At 43.1% G+C, this 25554-nt stretch overlaps 1 protein-coding gene across 1 annotated transcript in view; it reads right to left on the bottom strand.

Moving 5' to 3' along the window:
• Positions 1 to 25554, bottom strand: part of TNS3 (tensin 3) — a 242445-nt gene that overhangs the window by 81635 nt on the left and 135256 nt on the right. The window contains exons 13-17 of the mRNA XM_059819048.1: positions 25199 to 25259; positions 24971 to 25046; positions 20169 to 20298; positions 19101 to 19166; positions 14944 to 15048 (exon numbers count right to left, since the gene is read on the bottom strand). Coding sequence (XP_059675031.1) covers positions 14944 to 15048; positions 19101 to 19166; positions 20169 to 20298; positions 24971 to 25046; positions 25199 to 25259 — 438 coding nt within the window. The remainder of the gene's footprint in view (positions 1 to 14943; positions 15049 to 19100; positions 19167 to 20168; positions 20299 to 24970; positions 25047 to 25198; positions 25260 to 25554) is intronic.

Consider the following 25554-nt stretch of genomic DNA (forward strand, 5'->3'; position numbering starts at 1 on the left):
CGTACCATTCCGATAAAATCCATACAGAAATACACGTGGTTTGTATCTCCAGCTCTTGAACCACAACAAAGCTTCTTACCTCTTTGCTAGGCACGCTCAGCAACTTTCAGCAATCGTCAATCACTGGCTCAGTTAAAACCTACTAATATTCTCTAAGCAAAAACCCTGCCCAGAGGAAAGCCCAGCTTAAAATGGCAAGAAGTGTCTCTGCTCCTGCTGCTTGAGCCGCAGCCGCTGTTCCTGCTCCTGGAGGTAAAACGGTCTTGCCGAAGAAGCGTGGGACTTGTATCGGCCAGAAAAAGCAAATGAAAATGTAAACACGAGGGAGGAGCCCGAGGGGACAATCAGGTTCAATGAAACCTGAACTCCTGGAGCCGAGGAGGAGTGGAAACGCGTTGGCTGAAAAGGTAATTCAGCCTACAAGCCATTTCCTTACAGTGGGTCTTTTCTCAGTCCGTTTCAATATCCAGATGAAGCCGAGGGAGTTTCAGCTCCCAGATCATTTAGCCACACGCTTCGGATCGCTTGCTTTTGATGCCTTTTTCCTAAAACAAACAGCCTTTAGGAAACATTGTGCTTCCAACACTGAACAATCAGGTCAGACACTCTCATCCACGTCTTCAAGAATTTGTCTATTATTGGAGTTCTCGGGCAAGAAAAGCTTTCTGGAAGTCCTGCAACGAGAATGCTTGTTTTTATGTAGCAGCTGCTGCTCCCAAGCTCCCAAACCCCAGCAGGCTTTGCCTCCTTCTCCGTCTCCGGAATGAATCAGCTCAAACTAGGGGGAGCGAGCCTGTTAGTTCCTCCTTCCCTAACAGCTGTATCTCACAGCGCGGCAGCCCGCAAACTTCTGCTCTAAACGCTATTACAAACGTACGCGTGCATCACCACCCAACAGCCGGGCCCCAAGGCAATGTTCATTTTCTGCTTCAGGGACCGTCAACACTTTAGTGACTTCTCCGTTGAACGAAGGATAAAAAGTGGCTCTTGCAGCCACATCTACCTGTTTGTTGCTTACGAAAGAGTTAGAAGTTAAGTTCAAACCTAATTCAGAAAGTACACGCTTTCCTGTTGAAGTGTTGCTGTTCTTGCGAATCAGGAAAGGGCCACACATGAAAGCGGTCAGGAATCTGACAAAAGACACAAACCACATGACACAAGCTACGCCGGCAGTACTTTCCCAGAAAACTGGCTCTCTCCTCTGGGACGATGCAGAATTGCTTGCAAGCTGGGAACTTCCAGCATCTGCCTCGAAGATATGAAAAGAAACAAAAAAAAAAACCATATCCAAAACTCTCAATGCAAACCGATGAATCTCGCTTAAGATGCAAATTTAGTTTTGGTCTCGCTGACTTTTTGGTTCTCCGGGAGAAAAAAAACCCCAACTGTATTCCTCGCCTCAATTACAGGCCTCTTCTGCTCCATCACAAGCCTGTACTGCTCGTGCGTGCTGGCGACCTCGGACCGTTAGCACTCGGCGTGCGGGAACGCAGGCTGAGGCTCAACACCCACACCTGCACCAGCTAGATTACAAGAAGAAACCTGGACAAGGTAAGAGCAGCTCTGCATAAATTAACTTATCCTATGGCTAGTTTACCTGCAAGAGATTCATTCCGACAGATCACCATGCTGCTGACATGGTTCTAGAGAGCCCCAGCAGTGCTCCACACAATCATCACAAGAAAGTGTTGGGAACTCAAGCAAGCCCTGTCTAACCACAGGTTAAACCTATCCACGGAGGTGTTTAGGAAGATGTTCTCAAACCGTATCACTCAACCGATGCTGATGCTTCCTCTGTTATCCGTTCCAGGCTTTCTGGGACACATCACCCTTTGCAGTACTGGGTACTCCTCGTTGTGCGCACGTTCCCACATCTGAGGACTATCGGATTACTGGGTGTGCCAGTCTGCTCCAGTTCAGGTGTGAACATTTACATTCTGTAAGCTAGGGTACAATATATACCTCTTCAAAGCTTTTATGCTGTGAGAGGGCAAGTGGAAACGGCCTCAAGTTGCTCCAGGGGAGGTTCAGGCTGGATATTAGGAAAAATGTCTTTACTGAGAGAGTGGTGAAGCATCGGAACAGGCTGCCCAGGGAGGTGATGGAGTCACCATCCCTGGAGGTGTTCAAGGAACATGTGGACGTGGCATTGTGGGACATGGTTTAATGGACATGGTGGTGTTGGTCAATGGTTGGACTTGATGATCTTACAGGTCTTTTCCAATCTTAATGATTCTGTGTGTGATTCTGAGAGTACAGATGATACCTGGTCTGGTGGCGAGTGGCAGGGAAGGGTCCTGCAAATGAACTGATCAAAAGTTTTGGGGAAAAGATATGGGTCAGCATTGTGAATGCATATCATCTTAGACCTCTGCACTGCCCAATCGTGGTGCTTTCTACAATTTGGAAACCTAAAACTGACTATCCAAGACGTCCAAGCAAACGCTCATGTTCATATATGCATTCCATTCTAAAGAACTAGTTTTCCAACATGAAATAGCAGTAGCTACGTCATCGGGCGGCTGTTTGGTTTGCTACGCTTCTCAAGTCCCTGACTCTAACAGAAAAATAAAGGAGGCTGAAGAAAAGGCGGCATGTATCACAAAAACAAAAAGTGAACAAATACTCTGAAAGCAAGTAGCCTGGAGAAGAGGAGGCTGACGGGAAACCTTATCACTCTCTACAGCTACCTGAAAGGGGGTTGTAGTGAGGTGGGTGTTGGTCTCTTCTCCCAAGTGACAAGTGATAGCACAAGAGGAAACGGCCTCAAGTTGCGCCACGGGAGGTTCAGGCTGGGTATTAGGAAAAATGTCTTCACTGAAAGGGTTGTCAGACACTGGAGCAGGCTGCCCAGGGAGGTGGTGGAGTCACCATCCCTGGAGGTATTTAAAAGACGTGTGGATGAGGCGCTTAGGGACAGGGTTTAGAGGTGGACTTGGCAGTGTTAGGTTTACGGTTGGACTTGATCTTAAGGGTCTCTTCCAACCTAAACGATTCTGTGATTCTCTGAAGCCGAGGGGGCTGCTGTTAGCAATATGCTAACAAGCAGGACCCTCACGCTCACATGAGGTCCTTAAACCTTGACTCTTTTGAGAAGCGAAGGAGAGGGCATCCAAGACCCTACAGAATCTTTACGCTGTGCAAATGCCAACATATATTTCCCAGCCATTCAAAAGGATGACATTTGTACTTTAATGATTTTACAAGTGCTCTGGAGTAAGAAAATACTGCTTCACAAAGCACAGCCTCTAGAGCAGAGGCTGGCTGCTGCCCAGCCAGCACAGAACACAGGCCAAGCCAGCCAGCACCGACTCACCCGTAGAACAGTACTGTAATATATTCTCCCACTTTCGCCCACCTGGGATCACAAGAAAATAATACTTGTGCCATGATCCAAAGTACAAAGAAAAGATTGATACATGTATAGCTGCAACCCGATATACAGAAGTTAGTACCTGCTGCGTCATTTTACTTCTACTTCTGCAAACTTTTCTCAGCCGTTTAAGCATAGACCGAACTTGAAGTAGCTTCTGCTTGGATAACCAGCAAAAGAATAACAAAACATTGTGGTACAGAAACATCACCACAAGTACAAAACGCTAAGCAAAGTTTAAGGGCATTACAGAAGTCACTGAACTACATGAAACTATTTCCTTTCACTCATTCCAAAACCAAAGCCCATCTTCAGGAACACTCCATTAATCTGCAAGTGCGTACTCCAAACGCTGAGGTTCAGAATTCACGATTATTCCTCCTTACAGCTGGTACAGCACACTCACCTTGAGTCATGGCTTTTCTCTTACTGCACTGTCAGGCTTCCAGCAAAAATTAGTTATGGTCATTAAATGCGAAGCAGCAGAAAAACACTGATGACTCTACATGGTTGCTGGAGGCTGTACACAACCACAGTAAAAAACCGAGAGGGCTTAAAAGGGCTGTCTAAAAGGTCAACATAATGAATTTACTCATTCTATTGAGTATAGAACATGTAATTTAACAGTATTACCATTATTAATAAAATTGCTCTGTTGGAGTGGGAGATGGACCCGGAGTAATGATGGAATCTCAATATGAGTATAGTCGTTCTCCCCTTTATTCAAGCTTACAGAGTATATATAGACAGATGCCAAGAACACGCGTCCGCAACAGTTGTATAATTGGCTTACAGCCTCTGTTCACGCGCCAAGGCGGCGAGTGTGATTGGTACAGTGCTCTTGTGCACTTCTCCTCTTCGCAGATATAGTTCCTTCTTCTTGTTTACCATTCCACTGTCTCTTATCACAACAGGCTTTCAAGGACAGTTAACGGTTTCCTCTGAGCCTTCCCCCTCATCAGAGACTGGTTTGCTCATGGGAATCAGATCGTGTCTCTTGTTACTAAGCCATTCCTCCACATTGCTCCACCACTCTATGGCGCTTTCAATAAACTGATCTTCAGGTGTTTCTAAACAAGTCCACGTATCGGAAAGGGAAGCTAAGGCACAGATATATTTAGCAAAGCTCTTTGATTTCCTTACTAATTAAACTGAGAGGGTTTTGCACTGGCACTCGAGAGACTTGTGGCTTATTTTCAGGCATTAGGGCAATAGTAGAAGTAATATATCTAACCTTATATGATAATATATAGTATTTACCTTTCCCAAAAAGAGTATTTGTAGATGATCTACACATGCTCAATACAAGCAGATACTAACATAATAAAGTATGTAGTTTTGGTGGAAAATTTCTACTGTGCCTAAATGACTTGGAGACAAAAGTTCTTGCTACAAAGAACACTTTATGCGTATTTACTAAAAGAAGCGCAAGGAATAGCTTGACGCCAGAAACCTAACATGAGCTTCAGAAGTTTAGCAAGTCTCTTAAATGGGTAATAGATCAGGAAACATTCTCCAAGGTCCAGAATAAGACAGAGAAACATCATAGAACATGAAGATCCTGGAGATACAGTCTAGCCTGTACTACTCGAGAGACGGCTCAGTGCCCAGGACCAAGGAACATGTGGACATGACATTGCGGGACATGGTTTAGTGGGCATGGTGGTGTTGGGTTGATGGTTGGACTTGATGATCTTAAAGGTCTTTTCCAATCTTAGTGATTCTTTGATCTCAGAAACTGCACATATGAAAGATTATGCCACAGTGCTTCCACCTGTGCCTAGTAAGAAAACAAAGACCTGCCCTTTCAGCAGGCAACATGTTTATATATTGACAGACTCCAGGAACAATATAGAAGAGCTCTAGTAACGCAATTTTTGCTTTCACAGTTGGAGGGAAGATGTCCACAACAAGAAGTAGACCTGGGTTCTGACAGAAAAACCTTCCCTCTGTTTACTGGATGTTGCCTCCTCCTGTTCAGTCTGGAAGGAGTTTGAACTAGCTGCACTTCCTCAGCGTTTGGACACTGTCCACATTTGAAAGCAGAATCTAGAGGAGGTATCATTGATATGCAGGCAGACCTGAAGTCTGCCCCATCTCTCAATTCCCCCTTATTGCTTTGCAGCCTGACCCAAAGCTCTCTGATGTTCATGGAAATCTTTGCAAAGAACTTAAGCCTTAAATAGAAGGGATCACAGATAAACATTTAACACTCAACAAGTGAAACTGCTGGAGCAGGGGTAGAGATTCCCAAGACAGCTTTCTGGGATCGATCCGTGAATAACAAGTGTACTATCTCTAGCAAAGCTTCACTTGCAGCTACCAGGTACCACTGAAGAACGAGCAAAACGGTACAGCTGACTGCACTAAAGGCTGCTACTGTTACTGGTACAGCTAAAATTCTGCTGTTGGTCACTTAAAAAAACCTTATTATCGCATGGTTTGGAGGAATTTATTCAACCACATTTTACTATCAGAAGTGCCTGTGGTTTATAGTGCTAAAAGGACACTTACAGACTGGTACGCTTCATTCTGTACAGACTATATCAAATATAACAGGTACCTCTTAAAAATGAGACACTGAAATCAAAAGTTTTGGAATTCAGGAAGGCTAGTCCTTCAGTCTGCTCTTCTCCAAAGTCAAGAAAAAAATCCACCAGCACATATACGAAGTGGTTGTGCAAGAATTAACACCACTTTGGAAACACATGCAAGGGGGAAAAAACCTCTCTCTGTATCTTTCTATGGTTCACTGAAGAGAACCACTGTTTGCAGAAGATGCTTGCTGCAGAAACCTTTCCAGGAGAGCCCTCAGTTCTTCAGTACCTGCTGTACGTATTCAACGGCAGAAACTAACACCTACGTTTCATTAACCAGCGTGCCAGACTCTCAACAAAACAGACAGTTCCAGGATAATCCCAACAGTAACGCACGCCTGATTTGCTGGAAGAGTCCTCCTTCAAAAACCAACACTCATTATAGAACCAAGCCTTCCTGACCAAAGCACCTCCATAACAAACCGAAACATTTTGCACAAGCCGTAATGAGAAACTCATCAGGCCTTTTGAATCAACAGAACGTGCTTGCCAATGGGGAGAGAAGGGTCAACACTGCACCACAAAGTCATTAGTCTTCTTACGAAGGGAGTGGGGTAGTGGCTAGCTGAAACCCTGAAGCATGACCAGGAGGAGAGAGTCACTGAAAAGGAATCTAGCTGGAAGAGGCGAGGTGCATGATGTTAAACGACCAGCAAAACGGGCAGTAATTACACCCAAACCCAGGAACAGTCCCTCAGAACAATTGGATTACTTCAGGGATCTACCAGAAAAAGGATTGCTAGAAAAAGGATTGCTATTGCTTCATGGCGGCCTAAAAACCCCAAGAAACTCCAACCACTTTCACGCTGAAGTCTGTCTTTTGTTTCGTAAGTCTTCGCAGAGATTTGCCATTTGGGGATTATCATGAATCGTGAGTTCATTCACGCACGTGCATTCATTTAAGAGATCGTACGACCTCTTACGTCACATGCAAATGGCACCACGACTGCTGATGCCCTCTATTCACATTCGCTCCGGTTACTGGACTGAACATGCACATAGGAAGCGTGATGCACCAGGTAGTTCAGTGTATGGGTGCGCGGGTGCAGGCACAGAGAGGGCACTTAATTGCTTCTCTTTCCGGTCTTAGGAAAGTCACAGAACAAACAAGCACCAAATTCGTACTACGGTGTTTTGGGTTGTCTCTTCCAGTTACACTTTCAATCTCTGATGCTGCCACGCTGATTTTACTCCCAAGCGAGTAAGGTGTTACGGGAAAAAGAAGATATCCAATACCTACACCATCATGAAGGTTATTTTTCCTTGTCTAACAAAGGTGGGATGCCCTATTGCCTTCACAAGAGAGAGGAAGAGTTGTTCAGGAAGCAGATGCAGGGAAGAACACACGCCTGTGGAAGAGGTTTGCATTTCAGGACTCCTAATTCAACCGGGGCCATCAGCAGATTGGAAGACTGGGTGAAGTGACTTCTCCTGTGGTACCCGTACACGGAAGGAGATACTGATTTGGACAGTTGCGTTTAAATTAACAACATGAGCAACCATAGACTGTAGTTGATACGACGGGGAAACAGGCACATGCTAAAAGGTAAACGCAAGCCTGCTCAGGAACCCAAAAAAGTTGGGCGAAGAAAGACTTGCTTGAAAAAGCAGTGTTACCCGGCCCCGAGGTAACGGCCTTTGGGTGATACGTCAAGAATATGGGAAGGAGAGAATGCTAGCCGCAGTCACATGTGTTACCTTCCTCCGAGTTTCTACTGTCTGAATCCTCTTGTGCTGAAGAGAGACGTCTTTTGCACGGTCTTACAAAAATAGAACTGCAAAGATACCTGAACGTACCATAAACTTACCACAAACGTCTCTTAAACCACTCAAATTTCGCCCTGTGGTCTTTGGGTCTAAAAGTCTAATGAAAGCCTTTGACAAAGGGTTAGGGGATAAATCCTCGGGATAACAGCACTGCCTATTACTGAGACAGGACAGAAATGAATTGGAGGACATTAAAAATGCATATTTTTTTTTAAAGCAAAAATAATTGGCTCTGCAGTAGCTCTGAAAGTATTTGACATGTGCAGCCTGTGCTTCAAATAAACCTGCGCACTGTTAAAGACATTGATAGCGGGGTGTAAATGTCTAAGGAACCCCGCTTCTAATCTGTTCTTGTTTTCAGACATAAGACTTCCAGTATTTCCCTTCGGTACAACCATCCCTCTCTGGCACTAAGCATTTTGAGGGGGTTCTGGTTTTATTCGAGATAAATTGAGACTCAGCAGAACTGACAAATGGTACCCAGCAAAATCAGTGTCCCAGGGCACTACGTAAAATGCACATAATTCCTCACTTCAGGCACTGCCTTATAGATACGCTCACGTTTTTGGGTAAAAGGAAAAAAGTATTTTTCAATAGAACTTGACAGGCCAAATTCTGGAGCTTAGCTTAGCACTTCAGTAAACACTCAAGACTTTCAAGAAGGTGTTCAGTATATCTTGAGAGATACTCTTTAAAAATGAGACAAAAAAAAGTCACTTTGAATCAGTAAATCCTTTGAAAGTCTGGCCCCTCTTTGCACTTAACTGTCAGCTCCTGACAAAACACTTGAATACGTTTTTGGTTAACAAAAACAACAAAAAAACCCCAAAACATGAAAATAAGATATTACGGTCCAGAGCAATCTTAGCTCGTCAAGCACAATCTTGAAAACACCTGCATGAACTTACATTGAAGTCCCTAACATATTGAGCTAAATAAAAAATACTTAAGCCACAGTCCTTTCGCAATCCGTGCTGTATTAAAGGAGGAGAGAGAGAATGACCTCTTTCTGCGCAAGTAGAAATGAAACCTTGTAATCCTATGTTTGCATTCAGTATTACTGACATACAAAAGAAACCGTTTCATATTCATTTATCTCCAACTCATCGTCAGACTCGTGATTAAGACGACTAACCAGTTTTAAATCATATATATATAAAAAGACCATACAAAACTTCAAGAAATAGAAGACTTAAGTTTCCTCAATTACAGGCAGACACTGCAAGGTATTCCAGATACAGTTTCCAGTTGGCAACATTTTATAGGGTAAATTTTTCTGTTTTCTATAGATGTTTCTATTTTCAGTGTCAAATAGAAAGAGGGGAAATCGCTGCAGGACACCTTTCCATCCCTACCTTCTAACAAATCTCTCTTTGTCTCAAAGAATACTGCATCCAGCCGGTGACTAAAAGCTGGAATTACCACTCATTCACTACCAATTTATCCTTCAGCTTCACTCACCAGAAATGGCATCAAACCTGCTGTTTTCTTTGGTAGGCATCTGCATTCCTGTTAAGGTACCACAGCCAAGCAGTTTTGCCTCAGCCCTTGAATTTTGCAATATTGAAGGGGCCCTCTGGGAAAACAAGCGTTCAACTACATGAGAGGGCACCTCCCTATTAAATAGCTATTTACTTTGGGTTGAAGAGAAGAAAAAATTTCAATAAAAGTCAAACGTCCCATCTAATCACATGAGAAGGGTGCATACCAGAATGCTGCTTATTGCCTACCTGGAGACACTTCTCAGATACTTTCCCTTATGAAAAGAAAAAGAGCAGGAGCAAACCAGTTCATAAATATTTGGCAATTTTTGACTAATTGATGTTGATTACAGTTACGGAAGGCCAGAAAATTTGTAAAGGAACACTCTCGAGATATAGGAATTTGGATTCATTCAGCCCTACCCTATTTGGCTTGAATTAAAAACATCCTTTTGTTTCCAAAGTCGTTTCTTTTCTAATTATCAAATACGGTTAAGCGAGCAAACCCACTTGCTAGGAAACAAACAGTGAGGTTCTGTTGAGAGAGATCCTTCAGCTCCTGCCTTGTAAAGACCTGCTGAGAGTCCTTCTCTTGTCATTTTAAGCATTTTCTAACATGTGCGCGTATTCTTTTCTTTCCACAGATTGTAGAGCTGGCAGACAAAAGAGGGCAGAGGGATTTAGTGGTTGTTACAATAAGTGAAATGTCTTAAAATGGAACACTGAACAAGAACCAGGTGCTTTTCTGTTGCCAATCCACTGAATTCGGTCAAACTAAAACAAATACTAGTTTGGCTAACTATGATCTTTGACACTTACGGGTTTTCTTTATTAAAAAACCAAACCAAAAAAATCCTGCATCTCGACTAACCGAATGCTGCACACACAAATGGCAGCGTAGCATCCCAGTGACACACATCCCAGAGTCATCATCTTAAGACAGACGATGAAACGACCTTCACGGTAGATTCATTCTCTCTCTAGAATAATCTTAGCGTGCTATCACAGAATCACACAGAATCACTATGGTTGGAAAAGACCTGTAAGATCATCAAGTCCAACCATCAACCCAACACCACCATGCCCACTAAAACATGTCCCACAATGCCATGTCCACACGTTCCTTGAACACCTCCAGGGATGGTGACTCAACCACCTCCCTGGGCAGCCTGTTCCAGTGCTTCAACGCTCTCTCAGGAAACACATTTTTCCTAATATCCAGCCTGAACCTCCCCTGGCGCAACTTGAGGCCATTTCCTCTTGTCCTGTCACTTGCCACTTGGGAGAAGAGACCAACACCCACCTCACCACCACCCCCTTTCAGGCAGTTGTAGAGAGCGATGAGGTCTCCCCTCAGCCTCCTCTTCTCCAGACTGAACAACCCCAGCTCCCTCAGCCGCTCCTCATCAGACTTGTGCTCCAGACCCCTCACCAGGTTCGTCGCTCTTCTCTGGTCACGCTCCAGCACCTCAAGGTCCTTCTTGGAGTGAGGGGTCCAATCACGATACTTAGAATAAACCTGAGATAAAGGAGTCATAGACAGTGCAAAAGGAACAGCAGCAGTCATCTTTTCTTCTTGTTATTCACCTTCTCTATCAAAACAAGTTTCTGCTCTTTGGCATTACATTTAATTTTTATTTTCATACCTCTGATTTTATTTTCGGAACACCTCAGAGCCCAAGCTTGTACCAGGATCTGCCAGTGGGGTCCACACAAACTGATGGTTGCTAGCCAAAAGGAGACTTGCATTTTCAGCAGGAGGGAAATGTTTGTTTTAGCAATAGTATCTCTTACTCACTACACCAAGTAACAATCCTGAAAATTATCACTGAGAACTAAAAAAATACCTCAACAAAAGACAAGTCAAACCTTTTCCATTTACCTCTTCCCTCTGGTCAGGGGAGCTTTTTTCAAAACTAGTTGTCATTTGGTATTTGAGAGAGAAATACTAGTAAGTGTAACGCATATGAAAAGTTTTTCATCTAGAAAGGGGGAAGGGATTACTTGTTTCTTTCAACTTTCTGTTCCCACAGAAAACACTTCATCCTCATTTATCACTACTCCCCCTCTCCCTGCCCCAAATGCCATAATTACTAGTTTTTAATGACAACAATAGCTCCTAAGCCCACGTTAGCTTAGTCCATCACTTCACTTCGCATTACTCCCAAAATACTATCGCGAACAATCCCAATCCCCAAATCAGTCTAAATATGAAGGAGACACATATGACCTTAGCAATCAAAAGGAAGACAGTGACATGCGGCTGAAAGTATGTGAGCTACAATAGCCAAGTTACAAACCAAAAACCATGACTATCAAGAGGAATTGGGACACATTTAAATCTCTTGACATTACAGTAGGTACCACTCATTTGTGGCCACAGGTGGTATATCTTCGTGGTCGACTCGCTATTTTGCAGCAAATGAGCAACCTTTTGTAACGCCATACACATCTATTGTACGGTAAGTGATGCCTTAAGGCAAAAAAAAAATAATGAGAGTACTCAGCAAGATCAAAAGTCATTTCTGTTCCTTCCTGCCCACAAAACACACACAAGACCTGGTGAGTACCATGACTTTAAAACCACAAGAAAACCAATGGCAACTATCTCAGACTTCTACACGGCAGTAGGAAGACCTTCTGATTCTTGTGGTTCCAAATCCTGTGTTTGACTGCATACTTTTAAATCGGCGTAACAGAAGTCTCTGTGTGAACGTACTGCTCGAGGAAGAGGAGATCCGATACAAACTTAGAATTAGAAACATAATAAAACCTTCAGTCTATTATGGAGAACCATGAGTGCACTATACAAGAGACACCTCGCAAGGGATCTGAAGACAAACAGTATCTATGAGAAGAAATTCAATTCATTTATTGCTTTCCAATTGTCAAAATTCTTATACTGTTAGGAACGAGGGATAAGGAACTAAATCCAGAGAGTAAACCGTCCAAAGCCTGGCTATATTCAACACAAAGGTACAAAGCCTTATTACCATCATCAAAGGGTTCAAGATCATTGATACTGTCTGCAATACCGTATCATGCCAACAAACCAAGATACTTTGGGTACATTTTTCTTTTATCATGTCCTTTCATCTTTTGTTCTTTTGGTAACAAGGCCAAATAGGTGTAGGATTTCAAAAGAGACGTACTGCTTTCTTGTTCACTTCTAATTTTCCATTTTAACACATCAGCTTGAGAACAGCCATTCCACACACGTATACCTACAAAGCAAATCCTGTTCAATTCACAAAGCTCTGCTGTAGCCTTCCTGGCCACCTTCATCTGGAATTTCACAGGCACGCATTTTTGAAAGGAACAAAAAGGTGTAGAACCGTAAACCAGGAATCATCTGTCACACTCACATCTCATATTATTCCTGTTGAAATTGCTGTAGGAAAACAGGTACAAGTAAAACCATGAAGACCAGTTCCTACATAAGGCTAGGAGTTTAACTTAACATGGAGTAGATCTGAAACAGGCACTCCGTATGAGACTTCGCTGCATCTTAAACATACCACCACAGTGATGCAGACACACCAAATGCGCCGCTATCTTGTACCGTAATCTTTTCTGAGGTGCCGAAAAGATTCTCTCTCTGCCTTCAGGATTGTAGCTAAAGGCTTCGGACTGTAAGGTTTTTGACTCTGCTCACTTTCTGGATGTGAAGTCAGCATCTCCTCTTAGCGGTCTCTCACCGGTGGTGAAAACTAGGACTCAATACATCTTTATAATGCAAAAGCACGATATTGAACCGCTGTAACAAACCATAAGAGAAGTCCGCCCTGGTGTTTCTAAATCCTTCGTAAAAGAAGACCAAAGCAAACTATGTTTACCTGAAGCAGCAGACTAAGCTTCCCTCTGTGTTGAGTACAGATCTCACCCTTAATGGAAAACTCTAGCTGTCCCCTGTGTATGTGCTTTAACCCCTCCCGATCTGCCCAGCCTATGCAGAGACAAACGCTCTGCCTGCAATTCGGTTGTTGAGCATCAGAGGATTAACACCCTGCCTCCTAAACGTTTGCTTGAGAAAAAGAGTATCTGGATACATCTCATGTTCTTATGGTAGATTCTCTAGCTTCAACTCTAGCGATTTCTCTGCAGATGCACAATAAACTTCTCAGTGTCTATGCTAACGTATCATATTTATGTCACATCTCAGGTAATTAAAAATATGTCATGCACACAAATGACACATAAAAGCCTATTAAGTGGCACGTGTGATTGTGAACACCAGGGAAACAGCTAATTGTACTTGTGAATGGTCCGTGATCGAGTCTTCTACACGACATGAGCAGCATACGGTTCTGTATCTTCCAACAGTGTGCTGCCTATACATTTATCTCTGCTTTCCGTTTCCTGTACTGATGTAGTTACCTACAACGCAATGCATGAGGACGGGAAGGTCAGAGTCATCTATCCGATCAATCTTAGCAATTAAAAAATATCTGACATCAAGGCATTGCTTGCTGAGGGCTATGTATATACAATGAGGGTGGAAAAGGATGCGGGGGAAAAAAAGGAAGCAAATGGTATGGGAACAGCCTGGGTAGAAATTGAGACATCTTCTTCAGCCAAGATTCCGTCTCTCTCTGATGTTACTCCTTCTACAAGACACTGCACAGTCTCACCCAACCATAAAACCTCTGATGACTCCCTGCAGAGTGCTCTACCTGCCCCATGTAACGGTGCCAAATGGCTGTTCTCTTCCCACCCTCCATTTTTCCCTAGTTTTCTGAAGACTGGAGTCTGCTGTGGATTAGGAAATACCCTTGTACAAGAGTGGTGCAGTGGAAAAAAGGCAAGCTCCCAGTATGCCTCTGCCCCTAAAACCCGCACGGATGTAGTCATTAGATGGTCAATGCTGAATTCCGATTATAAAAATCAACGGAAACTGAGCCTAGAGAGTGGCTAATTAAGAATCCTAGCTCTACCTCTCTCTCATTTCATAACAAGAGAGTTGTAAAAACAAGAACTTGGGCATCCATTCAATACCTTCTCTCATGTTTTTACTTGCAACAATATCAGGCTTGCACGTGCACTGAGGTGTGCAGACACGGTGTGACGTATTCTGAGTCCTGACAGGAAAAGTAGATCCATTAAAAGCACAACGTTCACTCAAACAAAGCCTCAGGAAAGCATCCGCATTGGAGTCAGAATCCAAAGGCAGCTACTGGAGGCTTTTATCTTCTCTATGTATCAGCATATTACAGAAGAAAAATCTAAGAAATAAAAGGGCAATTCGGAAACAGGTAAATTTATGAGGGGAAATACGCAAATACACACATCCTTTGCTGCTTGTTTATCCGTAACTTTACAGCCTGGCGTGCCTCCTGGAAGACTGCAGATAACATAGTAAGTACTGAAGGCTACAAACTCACCACATCACTTTGTTGTTCTTAAAATTCTGTATTAGGTTTCCAACTAGAAGCTTTAGAACAAAAAAAAAAGCATCTAAGCAATTGTACAACTAATAAAGTAACGAATAAAGTAACCGGTCATTTCTCAGTCCAATTTGGCGCACCAACAAGAATCTCTCTCAACCACCTACTACAGTTTTCCTTCCATTACAGCCACTACAGCTCAGTAGGGAAGGGTAGGCAGCTACTTAACACACCAGTGAAGTGGCATTAGGTTCAAGCAAATGAGCTCTCCCTCCTCCCTTTCAGACGCTCTGGCGTAGTTGCGAAAGGTTTTGCCTTGCTCTCGTGACCGCATTACTCACCTTCCCCATCAGGGCTCATATTTTCGTAGGAATCCCAGCGGATTAGTGGGTCTGAGGTATTGTAATCGACTATCACTCCATGGTCATTCTGAAGGTGTTCGCATCCTAAAAAATAAACATCTGTTTGAGATCTAAAGTTATCATAGGCACATTTGAAATGACATACACATGCCCCACAGTAGTCTCCTGGAGAAGCTGGCAGCCCGTGGTTTAGACAGGTACACTCTTCGCTGGGTAAAAAACTGGCTGGATGGCTGAGCCCAGAAAGTTGTGGTGAATGGGGTGAAATCCGGCTGGCGGCCGGTCACAAGTGGTGTTCCCCAGGGCTCAGTTTTGGGGCCGGTCTTGTTTAATGTCTTTATCGATGATCTAGATGAGGGGATAGAGTGCACCCTCAGCAAGTTTGCAGACGACAGCAAGTTGGGAGGGAGTGTTATCTGATGGAGGGTAGGAAGGCTCTGCAGAGGGATCTGGACAGGCTGGATTGATGGGCCGAGGCCAATGGTATGAGGTGCAACAAGGCCAAGTGCCGGGTTCTACACTTTGGTCACAACAACCCCATGCAACACTACAGGCTTGGGGACGAGTGGCTGGAAAGCTGCCCCACAGAAAAGGACCTGGGGGTGTTGATCGACAGCCGGCTGAATATGAGCCAGCAGTGTGCCCAGGTGGCCAAGAAGGCCAACGGCATCCTGGCCTGGATCAGAAACAGTGTGGGCAGCAGGAGTAGGGAGGGGATCGTGCCCCTGTACTCGGCGCTGGTGAGGCCGCACCTCGAATGCTGTGTTCAGTTTAGGGCCCCTCACTCCAAGAAGGACATTGAGGTGCCGGAGCGTGTCCAGAGAAGGGCGACGGAGCTGGTGAGGGGTCTGGAGCACAAGTCTGATGAGGAGCGGCTGAGGGAGCTGGGGTTGTTTAGCCTGGAGAAGAGGAGGCTGAAGGGAGACCTTCTCGCTCTCTACAACTACCGGAAAGGGGGTTGTGGTGAGGTGGGTGTTGGTCTCTTCTCCCAAGTGACTAGTGACAGGACAAGAGGAAATGGCCTGAAGTTGCACCAGGGGAGGTTCAGGCTAGATACTAGGAAAAAGTTCTTTACTGAGAGAGTAGTGAAACATTGGAATAGGCTGCCCAGGGAGGTGGTAGAGTCACCCTCCCTGGAGGTATTCAAGGAGCTTGTGGATGTGGCATTGTGGGATGTGGCTTGATGGGCATGGTGCTGTGTGGTGTTGGGTGGGTTGGGTTTTGGTGTGTTGTGTGGGTTTTTTTGTTTTGTTTTGGGTTTTTTTTGTTTGTTTTTTTTTTTAGGTTGGACTTGATGATCTTACAGGTCTTTTCCAACCTTAGTGATTCTGTGATTCTGTGTACGGGGCCTTCGGACAGAAGTTTGCTCCCCAAGCTGCCATACCAGATTCTGAAACGTAAGCAGCAGCAATAGGGGAAGAAAGGTTATATAAACCAGCTAAAAAACGGGCTTCATTTGTGTTTCATCACAGAAGGTACAAGCAGAGAATTTTATCTTGAGCTTTTCGATTACGATGTAGCTCTGATAACTTGGATCAGCCCCTGACACAGATGATCCACCCAGCCCTGTGGGCAGGCACGACAAAACAAACAGCTTTTCAGAGTGAAACCACAAGTACCTATAAAGAGATGGTACTAAAGGAACGATAAAATAAGACCTTGTTACAGATTATCATTCAGATACCAGAGCAACTTACCACTAAAGATGACTAGGGAGAGCTGAAAACTGCCACTCCGCATCCCTCCCAGCTCCCCCAAGGTGCCAACTATGCTGTTTCACCCATTCTCCAGCCTCCTGGCACAACCTGAGCTGGGGCGGCTTGCCTTCGATGTATTTGGCCACGCTTAAGTACGTTCTGCCAAACATACCTGGAATTTTCAGCAGTAACCCACATTTTTGTGCCCTTGACTAGGCATAAGATACTATACAGCTTTTAAATGTATCCCATGAGGAATTTAAATGTGGTCCAGTGATTCAAAAGCAAAGCACAGGCATCAAGAACTCATGACCTTGGACTTGGCTTTGACGCTGATACAAACCAAATCGGCTTTCTGCCTTTGCTCCTCTGTCTAGATTAGGGTACAAGGAAATCCTCAGTCATCAACTCTTCGGCTGTATCTGGAGAAGCAAGTCCTACTGCAAATCGTTCTAAAGCAGCAGAGGGTTGTGCACATGCTGTGACTTTCAAAACAAGGATAGTTAAAATCAGAAGGACAAGAATGCTATGGTCCTGTACCTTCATATGCAGGTGGAAAAAGCTGTCTGTAGAGAGTTTCTGCGATGACGTTTGTCACAAGGCAGATTTATGAAGTTTGTTACCCAATTGTTTAGCTGTCTCACCTTCTTGGCTAGTGCGTTCTTTCTTAAAAACTGTATCACAGTCATTTTCTAGAATACTGTGTCCAGTTTCCAGCTACACAATACAAGAAAGATACGAACAAAGTGAAGCAAGTTCAGGGGAGGGCGACCAGGGTGGCCAGGACTGAAGGACTTGCCCGTGAGGAAAGGCTGAGAGACCAGGGCTTCTTCAGTCTGGAGATGAGATGGTCTTGGGGGGGACCTGACAAGCAGCCCCCCAAAGACCAGGGAGGAGACAGAGCCAGGTGGGAGCAAGGCGGAAGGACAACAAGGAACAGGCATAAATTGAATCTAGAGAACTTTAGAGACAATATAAGGGAAAAATAAATCCACCGTGAGGACAGTGGGACACTGGAATAGTCTGCCCAATGAGGCTGTGAAGTCTCCATCCTTGGAGGTTTTCAAGATTTGACTGGACAAAGCTCTGGGCAACCTGGTCCGATAGCACAGATGACCCTGCTTTCGGCAGGAGGATGGACTAGAGATATCCTACAGTTATTCCAAGATTTTATAGTATTTTCAGGTGCGGAAAAGTAATTTTGCAGAAATTGTAAATAAATATTTCAAGGTGAACCTGGTCCAATCGCACAGATGACCCTGCTTTCGGCAGGAGGATGGACTAGAGATACCCTACAGTTATTCCACGATTCTATAGTATTTTCAGGTGCGGATAAGTAATTATGTAGAAATTGTAAATAAATATTTCAAGGTGAACTCTTCTCCCTTAGATAGCAACTGAATATGAATTTCCAATTACTCAGAACCTTACTTTTCAAGAACTTGGAGCCTGCTCAAGGCGACACCTCTGATTTACCATCTAAGGAAGGGAGACTTGAAAAAGTTCTGCTCCTTTTTCAGACACATCAGCCGGCCTCTCTTCAAGCATTTACTATGCGGAAACGTTTAGAACAAGCTGGACAAATTTATTTATAAAACTGTTTTTCTTATACGGCTTTCCAACAGGCTAACTGAGATCTTCGTGTTCAGCTGGACAGAATCCAACTTCTCCCTGGCTGCTACTACAAGTTTCTCAGTGATCAAACCGGTGGGAAAAAAAAAGGAAAACATGCAATTCACAGGACACTGAATGTGAATATGTATGAGACAGATAGTTAAGAATACTTGGTTTTCATTCAGTCTCAGGCAGAATCCACACTTTTTGGGACACCATAAAATGAGTAAGAACACATCCACCGACAGACTTAAACTGCGATATAAAGCATGATCTTAAGTTCTTATTTCAGGTCATAATTATCTATGATCTTAGACATATGGCAATAGAATTCTGGAGGCATACAGGATATACCCTACAAGCCAACTTCAGAGCAGAAGCATTTCTAACAAAGCTATAGCTGTATCTCTTTATGCTAAACTGAAGACAGTCCAAACTTCACCACTGCAAACATAATCAGTTATGACGACATCCAAAGAAGGTTATGGGATAAGCCACTGCTGTCACTTACGCCAGGCCAAGCTACCTGTACTATACATGTTTTACACAGATATACAGATGTTTTCTACTAGTCATCAGCAACCATTCTGGTAGAGTTTTAAAACAAAATCTGATCAAGCCTATGCCAATGTAAATGAAGAGTCTTCATTAAATTGTTCAAATTTAAACCAGTAACTCTATTACATATTTTAACAGCGAAGTTGAATTTCAGGTCTCTTACACGAGAAGTGGAATAAGAGGAAAAAAAGGATTTTTTTTTAAAAAATACAGATTTCAATGGGGTTTATTTTCAAACTAAGTAAATTTTTTCTTCTGTATACTCACCTTGAATTTTCTCTGGAGTTCCTGAAAACACTAATTCCACTTTACCGTAATCAGGGAAACGGTCATCTGAAAACAAAGGACAGTATTTCAGCAAGCTGTCTTCCACGAAAGCAGTTCCAAGGGACTCAGAAATCAGGATTTGCTGTAGCTATTAATACACGTACCCTCGTCACTCTTCCCTCCTCACTCGCAGTTTAGCGATTTGCTTCTAAAAGAGCCACATTCTTTGCCCCACGCATTCTCCAGAAAAGACCATGAATGTGTCAGCTGGAGTTCTGTTTACCTCCAAGAACAGTCAAAAGCAGAAGAGACGTAAAGTTCCCAAACCTCTCTCTAAACAGACACGGCTGGCTTTGGCTTTTAAAGGAAAACGCACCCAGGAGCAAACAAAAATCATTCTCTATATTGGCCAAATTGCAATACTTGACCACAAAACTTCTGCACAGCCACGTGTTGCAGGAAAATATGTTTGATTTAATTTGCTAGTAACGTAGGGTGGGGGAGTTACAACCCTGCATATGAACGTAAAAATAAAACAGAAGCAATAATTTGGGAAACACAAAAGCTAGCACAACACATTTTCAAATGCGTCTGAAAACTTTGCCTCCATTTTTGGATGTCCTGAAGCGTATTAAAAGCTCTCCGTACTCAAGCAGACTAGGTCACAAACACGGTATCAGACCTTGTGACCGTCTTCATCAGGCAAAAAAGGGATCGGCTTCGCTTATCTTAATTCCTGTAATGGCGACTAACAGAATCACCATTTTAAACAAATGTCTGTTGTTTTTACAAATGTGAGAGGAGGCGATAAGGACTATGCAGGAGTATCTGAATTATTTTGACAACTTAACTCACTTCAAGAGCTCTTCTTCTCCTTAGGGGTTTACCTGTGTTACATGCTATGAGTTAACTAACACAATGCACTCTCCTTTTCCCTAAAAATAGGGATTGGAAAAAAAACCCACAAAAGCATTTGAAAACAGGTCCTGAAGATGATCACCACATGCACAGGCACACACAGGCACCCCCGCACACATACGCAGCCAACCAACCCCGAACGGCAAGCACCTTTGTTGGCGTTGTCCAAGTCCTCTTTGCCAAACACCAGGCTATGTCCTTGAATAGCTCCAGTGTGAAACTGAAGGCGAAAAATCACATCACGAGTAGCTGACCGGTATTTTTTGTGATAACACTTCAGCTAGAAAGAGAGAAACACGTCAGGAAGTCATTTCTTACAAACCTGAACAAGCGCGCGTGTGTACGCATTAGTTGCTAAGTAAAGCAGCCCCAGCGCAATTTACTGCAGACACCTCCGATGTTGTAACAAGCAGGGTATGCGTTACTCAATCCTTTAAAATTATACAGGCCCAAGGCAAGATAGTTCTGGATGTGTAAAAATAATAATTGCTATTTTCATCACTATCAGTCACCAATCAGCAGATTATGATTCAGAATCACAACGTTTGTCAGTACAACGTTGGAATGCTGACTTGAATCCATACTTCTTCACGGTACCAAATTAATGTAAAACTGAATTATAGCACACCCATTTCTAAATAACTGAAGAATACGCAGAGTTTTCAGAAGCAAGGCTGCAAGCTGATTATATCTATTTTAGGACTTTTTAAAAACCTACTCTAGTGACGACAGGATCTTGTTTTACGTTACTGTGGGAAGCCGGTAGCAGTTTTGACACCTTGGCTAGAACACCACAGAACTCTGTAAAAATAACATCTAGCATGAATTTCAGCAGCTGAAGGTGAACACAATACACCTACTCTCTAACACCACCTTCCCTTAGACTAGACCTACGGATATTTTACCTACTGATTCTCTGAGTCAACTGTAATACAAAACCACTCAACATTCTTACAGGAATACGTAAAAATTTTGGTAACCTTAATCATAGAATTTTCAAGTTTTGTGACATTATCCTGATGGTATCAGGATTTTATGATGAAGCAGATGCTACTGAAACGCATCAAAAAGACAACAAAAATCCCCTTTTTTTAAGGCAGACTGAGAAAAGCATTCTAGACAGAAGATAGTGAATAACTGAAGAGCTAATGGTTATTCAAACTGAAGTCATAAAAGAAAGATGTTTAGGAGGGATGCTTCTGAAAGTGGGAATTAAAACATAGTTATGAAATTCTTCTCACTACAGGATTTGAAAAACCTAACATAAGCTGTCGCTCTCTACCCTTCATTATCGCAACCTCAAATTCCAGAAGTTAATCAGCGCTGACCATATACATGGCACAGAGGACAACTTCTGAAATATTTCAGCCCGTATACCAGAGACAGGGTTTTTTCAGGTATTCTCTAGGCAAACCACATATTCCTAACCCTTTATAAAGGCTGGGAGATTCTCTACACAAGCAAGCATTATTTTCTCTGAAAGTGAGGATTTGGGGTTGTTGGCTTCTTCGGTTTTTGAAAGAGAATCTCCTACAGCATAGCGGTAATACCAGGTAAAATGGTATTTGCTTCTTATTTTAAACAGTGCTTTGCACCCGCTAAAATTAACACAGCATACAAACCCCCACCTATTGAAGGGATCTATCTCCTTTTAGTCCAACACAACTACAACTACCAGCATCGTTTTGCTAGAACCACGGCCGCAAGTCAGTCCCTCAAATTACCGAAATCTAAGATAGGAGAAACAGTTAAGACTGCTTGATTTAAGAATAAATAAATAAACGCTCATTCTCCACTATGCCCAGCAACTCTGTGTAAAGATAAAACACCATCATAAAGGATGAAAACTACAAGTTTGCCCAGAAGTGAAAAATGGCCAGAAAGGGGATTAAGAGAGCCCCCGATGAGAGATACTAGAACTAACCTGCTCCAAAATGTATCATCAGCCTGAAAATAACTATGATCATTCCATTTAATTATACTATGTGAACAAAAAGAAGCCTGAAAACACTGAAGAGCTTCTTTAAGGTTATATATATTCCTCCACAATTTTGCGTTAAACCATTAACCTCTTTAGCTGTTTCAACAATCCCGTTATTTTTCCATGCGGATCATACATGAGAGTTTCTGAAGATGCAGAAGACTAACTACCTGACAAATACATTTTATCCTCCAACTCGTCAAGAGTTTTGGCTTTGCATGCTTGCTGGATTTACTCAGAATCTACCGTCTTTTGCATCATCGTTTTTATAAAAACGTTGAATCTGGGTCACCTCAGGGAACATGTAGTTTGTGCTTCTTTATACTTTCTACTTCAAAGTAACAGCCTTGAATAATTTTGACTTTGCGTATGCTAAACAACTTACTTATATAGCATTGTAATTCTTTATGAAAAGCTGGCCTCTCTTAAAATCAGCAACAGTGTACATCTACACCCAGGATACCAAAAACATCTTTTACTGCTTTCACTGAAGGCAAAGCTTAACTTTGAATTCTGCCTCTACCTTCTGATGCCATATTCAAGAATTAATGCAAGCCACTGTAATATGCTGGGAAATACCTACGTGCACTCACAGATGTCAATGCAGCTTTTCAACAGCTGTGGCTGCGCTGTATTACCACATACTAGTCACGTTGTGTTAACAAATTCTCTAAACCTAAGACAAGCAAGTCTTTTTTTTTTTGAACCCATGCATTTCAAGCGGTTAAACCTTTTGGAGCTGGAGGCATTTGCAGACGACAGCAAGTTGGGCGGGAGTGTTGATCTGCTGGAGGGCAGGAAGGCTCTGCAGAGGGATCTGGACAGGCTGGATGGATGGGCTGAGGCCAATTGTATGAGGTTCAACAAGGCCAAGTGCCGGGTCCTGCACTTGGGTCACAACAACCCCATCCAACCCTACAGGCTTGGGGACGAGTGGCTGGAAAGCTGCCCCGGAGAAAAGGACCTGGGGGTCTGGGTTGACAGTCGGCTGAATATGAGCCAGCAGTGTGCCCAGGTGGCCAAGAAGGCCAACGGCATCCTGGCCTGGATCAGAAATGGTGTGGGCAGCAGGAGTAGGGAGGGGATCGTGCCCCTGTACTCGGCGCTGGTGAGGCCGCACCTCGAATGCTGTGTTCAGTGTTGGGCCCCTCACTCCAAGAAGGACACTGAGGTGCTGGAGCGTGTCCAGAGAAGGGCGACGGAGCTGGTGAGGGGTCTGGAGCACAAGTCTGATGAGGAGCGGCTGAGGGAGCTGGGGTTGTTCAGTCTGGAGAAGAGGAGGCTGAGGGGAGACCTCATCGCTCTCTACAACTACCCAAAAGGGGGTTGTGGTGAGGTGGGTGCTGGTCTCTTCTCCCAAGTGACAAGTGACAGGACAAGAGGAAATGGCCTCAAGTTGCACCAGGGGAGGTTCAGGCTGGATAGTAGGAAAAATGTCTTTCCTGAGAGAGTGGTGAAACGCTGGAAGAGGCTGCCCAGGGAGGTGGAGGAGTCATCATCCCTGGAGGCGTTCAAGGAACGTGTGGACGTGGCACTGCGGGACATGGTTCAGTGGGCATGGTGGGGTTGGGGTTGATGGTTGGACTTGATGATCTTACAGGTCTTTTCCAACCTTAGTGATTCTGTGAACATCCTATAGATTTTTCTTTTTCCTGAAGCCACTGATGTTTTTGCTTAGACATAGTAAAAAAATATTCAGAACTGCAGTTAAGTCTTTGTTTAGGAAATACTACCATGCTGAATAAGATGCTGTCTTGCTCAGAAGAATTAGCTCCAGTAATAGCATGGGATTAATGACGTTGATCTCTTAAAATGATGCAAGTATTACTGAAAAGCTACGTGCTCGTTTTTCATTCCAAACACACATTTGACAGATACTGAATTTGTCTCAGACTGATTTCTTTTGTGATCTATTCCATTTCCTTAGGCACCAACAGCCCTCGAATGAGTAACAAATCTTCCTGAATTTGAAACTGTCCCAAACCTCCAGAGTACACCAATTTATAGCAGTATAGTTAAAAATTGTTTCTCCATTTTTCAGTGAAAGAAAGAACAATATACTAAACTGAACAGGAAGTAGGAAAGGGAGAAGGAGAAAGGATAATAAAAAAGATTATTTCAAAAGAAAAAAGAGAATCTGACATCAAGGACCCCTTACATTGAGGTCCAAGATTTCTCAAAGTAGTACATAAAATAAAAAAAAACATTCTGAAACCAGCAATAGACCGGGAATACTTTCTGACAATACTTCCCCCCACCATTCATTCTGCATGTTCTTCTGTCCTCTTAGTTTAACAAGTTGAAAGGCACAGCAACCACCTTTCTTCACTTTCCCTATGCACAACTGTGGATGCCAAGCAAGACAGAAAGCAAAGAGATTTAAAATGATAGGGCCGGCATTCAACCACAGTTACGTTTTGCACACAGGGAATTACACGCACTAGATTAGCGTGTATAAATTGCTTTCTAAATACTGCACGTGCTTGTAGAATCAGAAAGCTTTTATTTGGCGTCACACCTTTTTGAGTCCCAAAAAGGTGTGATTTAGAATTAGGCATTTTCTTCACCACATATAGTTTTACGATGGTGCACGCTGCCTGCCAAGTTACAGGACAGGGATATTTTAATGCCCAGTTACAAGTACTCCCCAAAGCAATTTTTATGAAGGAAATAGCGATACAGGCTTTACTGTACTCGGTGATGCTATGAAATGGGAATGCAGAGAGCAATTGTTGCAGCTCCTAAAAACCTTCTAGTTCGAGTTTTATAGGAATTTTGATTCCTATAAAACTCAAGGATGATGACTAAATTAACTTAATAACCTATTTTGTAGTATGTCTGCAACCATTTGCCCTATTGTGGGTTGTTTTTTTTTTTTTTTTTTTTTTTTTTTTACAAGAACGCAAAACAGATCAGAGACAGTAAACTATATGGCGCAGTACTAGATTTTCATCCCATACAATTAACTTACCATAATATCTCCCTTCAAAAGCTGGGCAGGGTCTATAGCAATGCAGATTCGGCTTTGATTTTCCGGCCCTACACTACTTAACAAGAGAGAAAAGAAAAATAAAATTTACGATTTATGGTTTAAAGAAACAACAAAACCAAATCAAAATGAAACAAAAAACTATGTAATTCTGCAATTATGAGAATTAAACCCTGGATTCAAACATGAAGGAAAATGCTTGCGACTTACTATATTCCAGATGTATAAACCGGTTGCATAGCCTGGTATAACTTCAGAAAAGGCCGGCAAGCTGAAAAAAAGTCAACAGAAAAGACCGTTTTTGTAATTATTTTCCTTTATCTTTTTATTACAAGTAGGAAGCTTCATGCACATCCAGACCGAGGAAAGTGGCACACAAGTGGCACAATGTTGACGGTCAAAATATCCTTCAAAGCAAAATTGGCTTTGACAGATTCATTTTCCCCAAAAAAAGTACTTGATTATATGTTATGAAAAAGTCACTTTTTCCTGATCTTCAGACTAGTTCTGAATTGGGGAGGAGGGGATTTTAAAGGATTGGGGTAAGGAAAGAAAGAGGGAACACT

This window comes from Gavia stellata, chromosome 6 (genome assembly GCF_030936135.1).
Source record: "Gavia stellata isolate bGavSte3 chromosome 6, bGavSte3.hap2, whole genome shotgun sequence".
Lineage (NCBI taxonomy): Eukaryota > Metazoa > Chordata > Aves > Gaviiformes > Gaviidae > Gavia > Gavia stellata.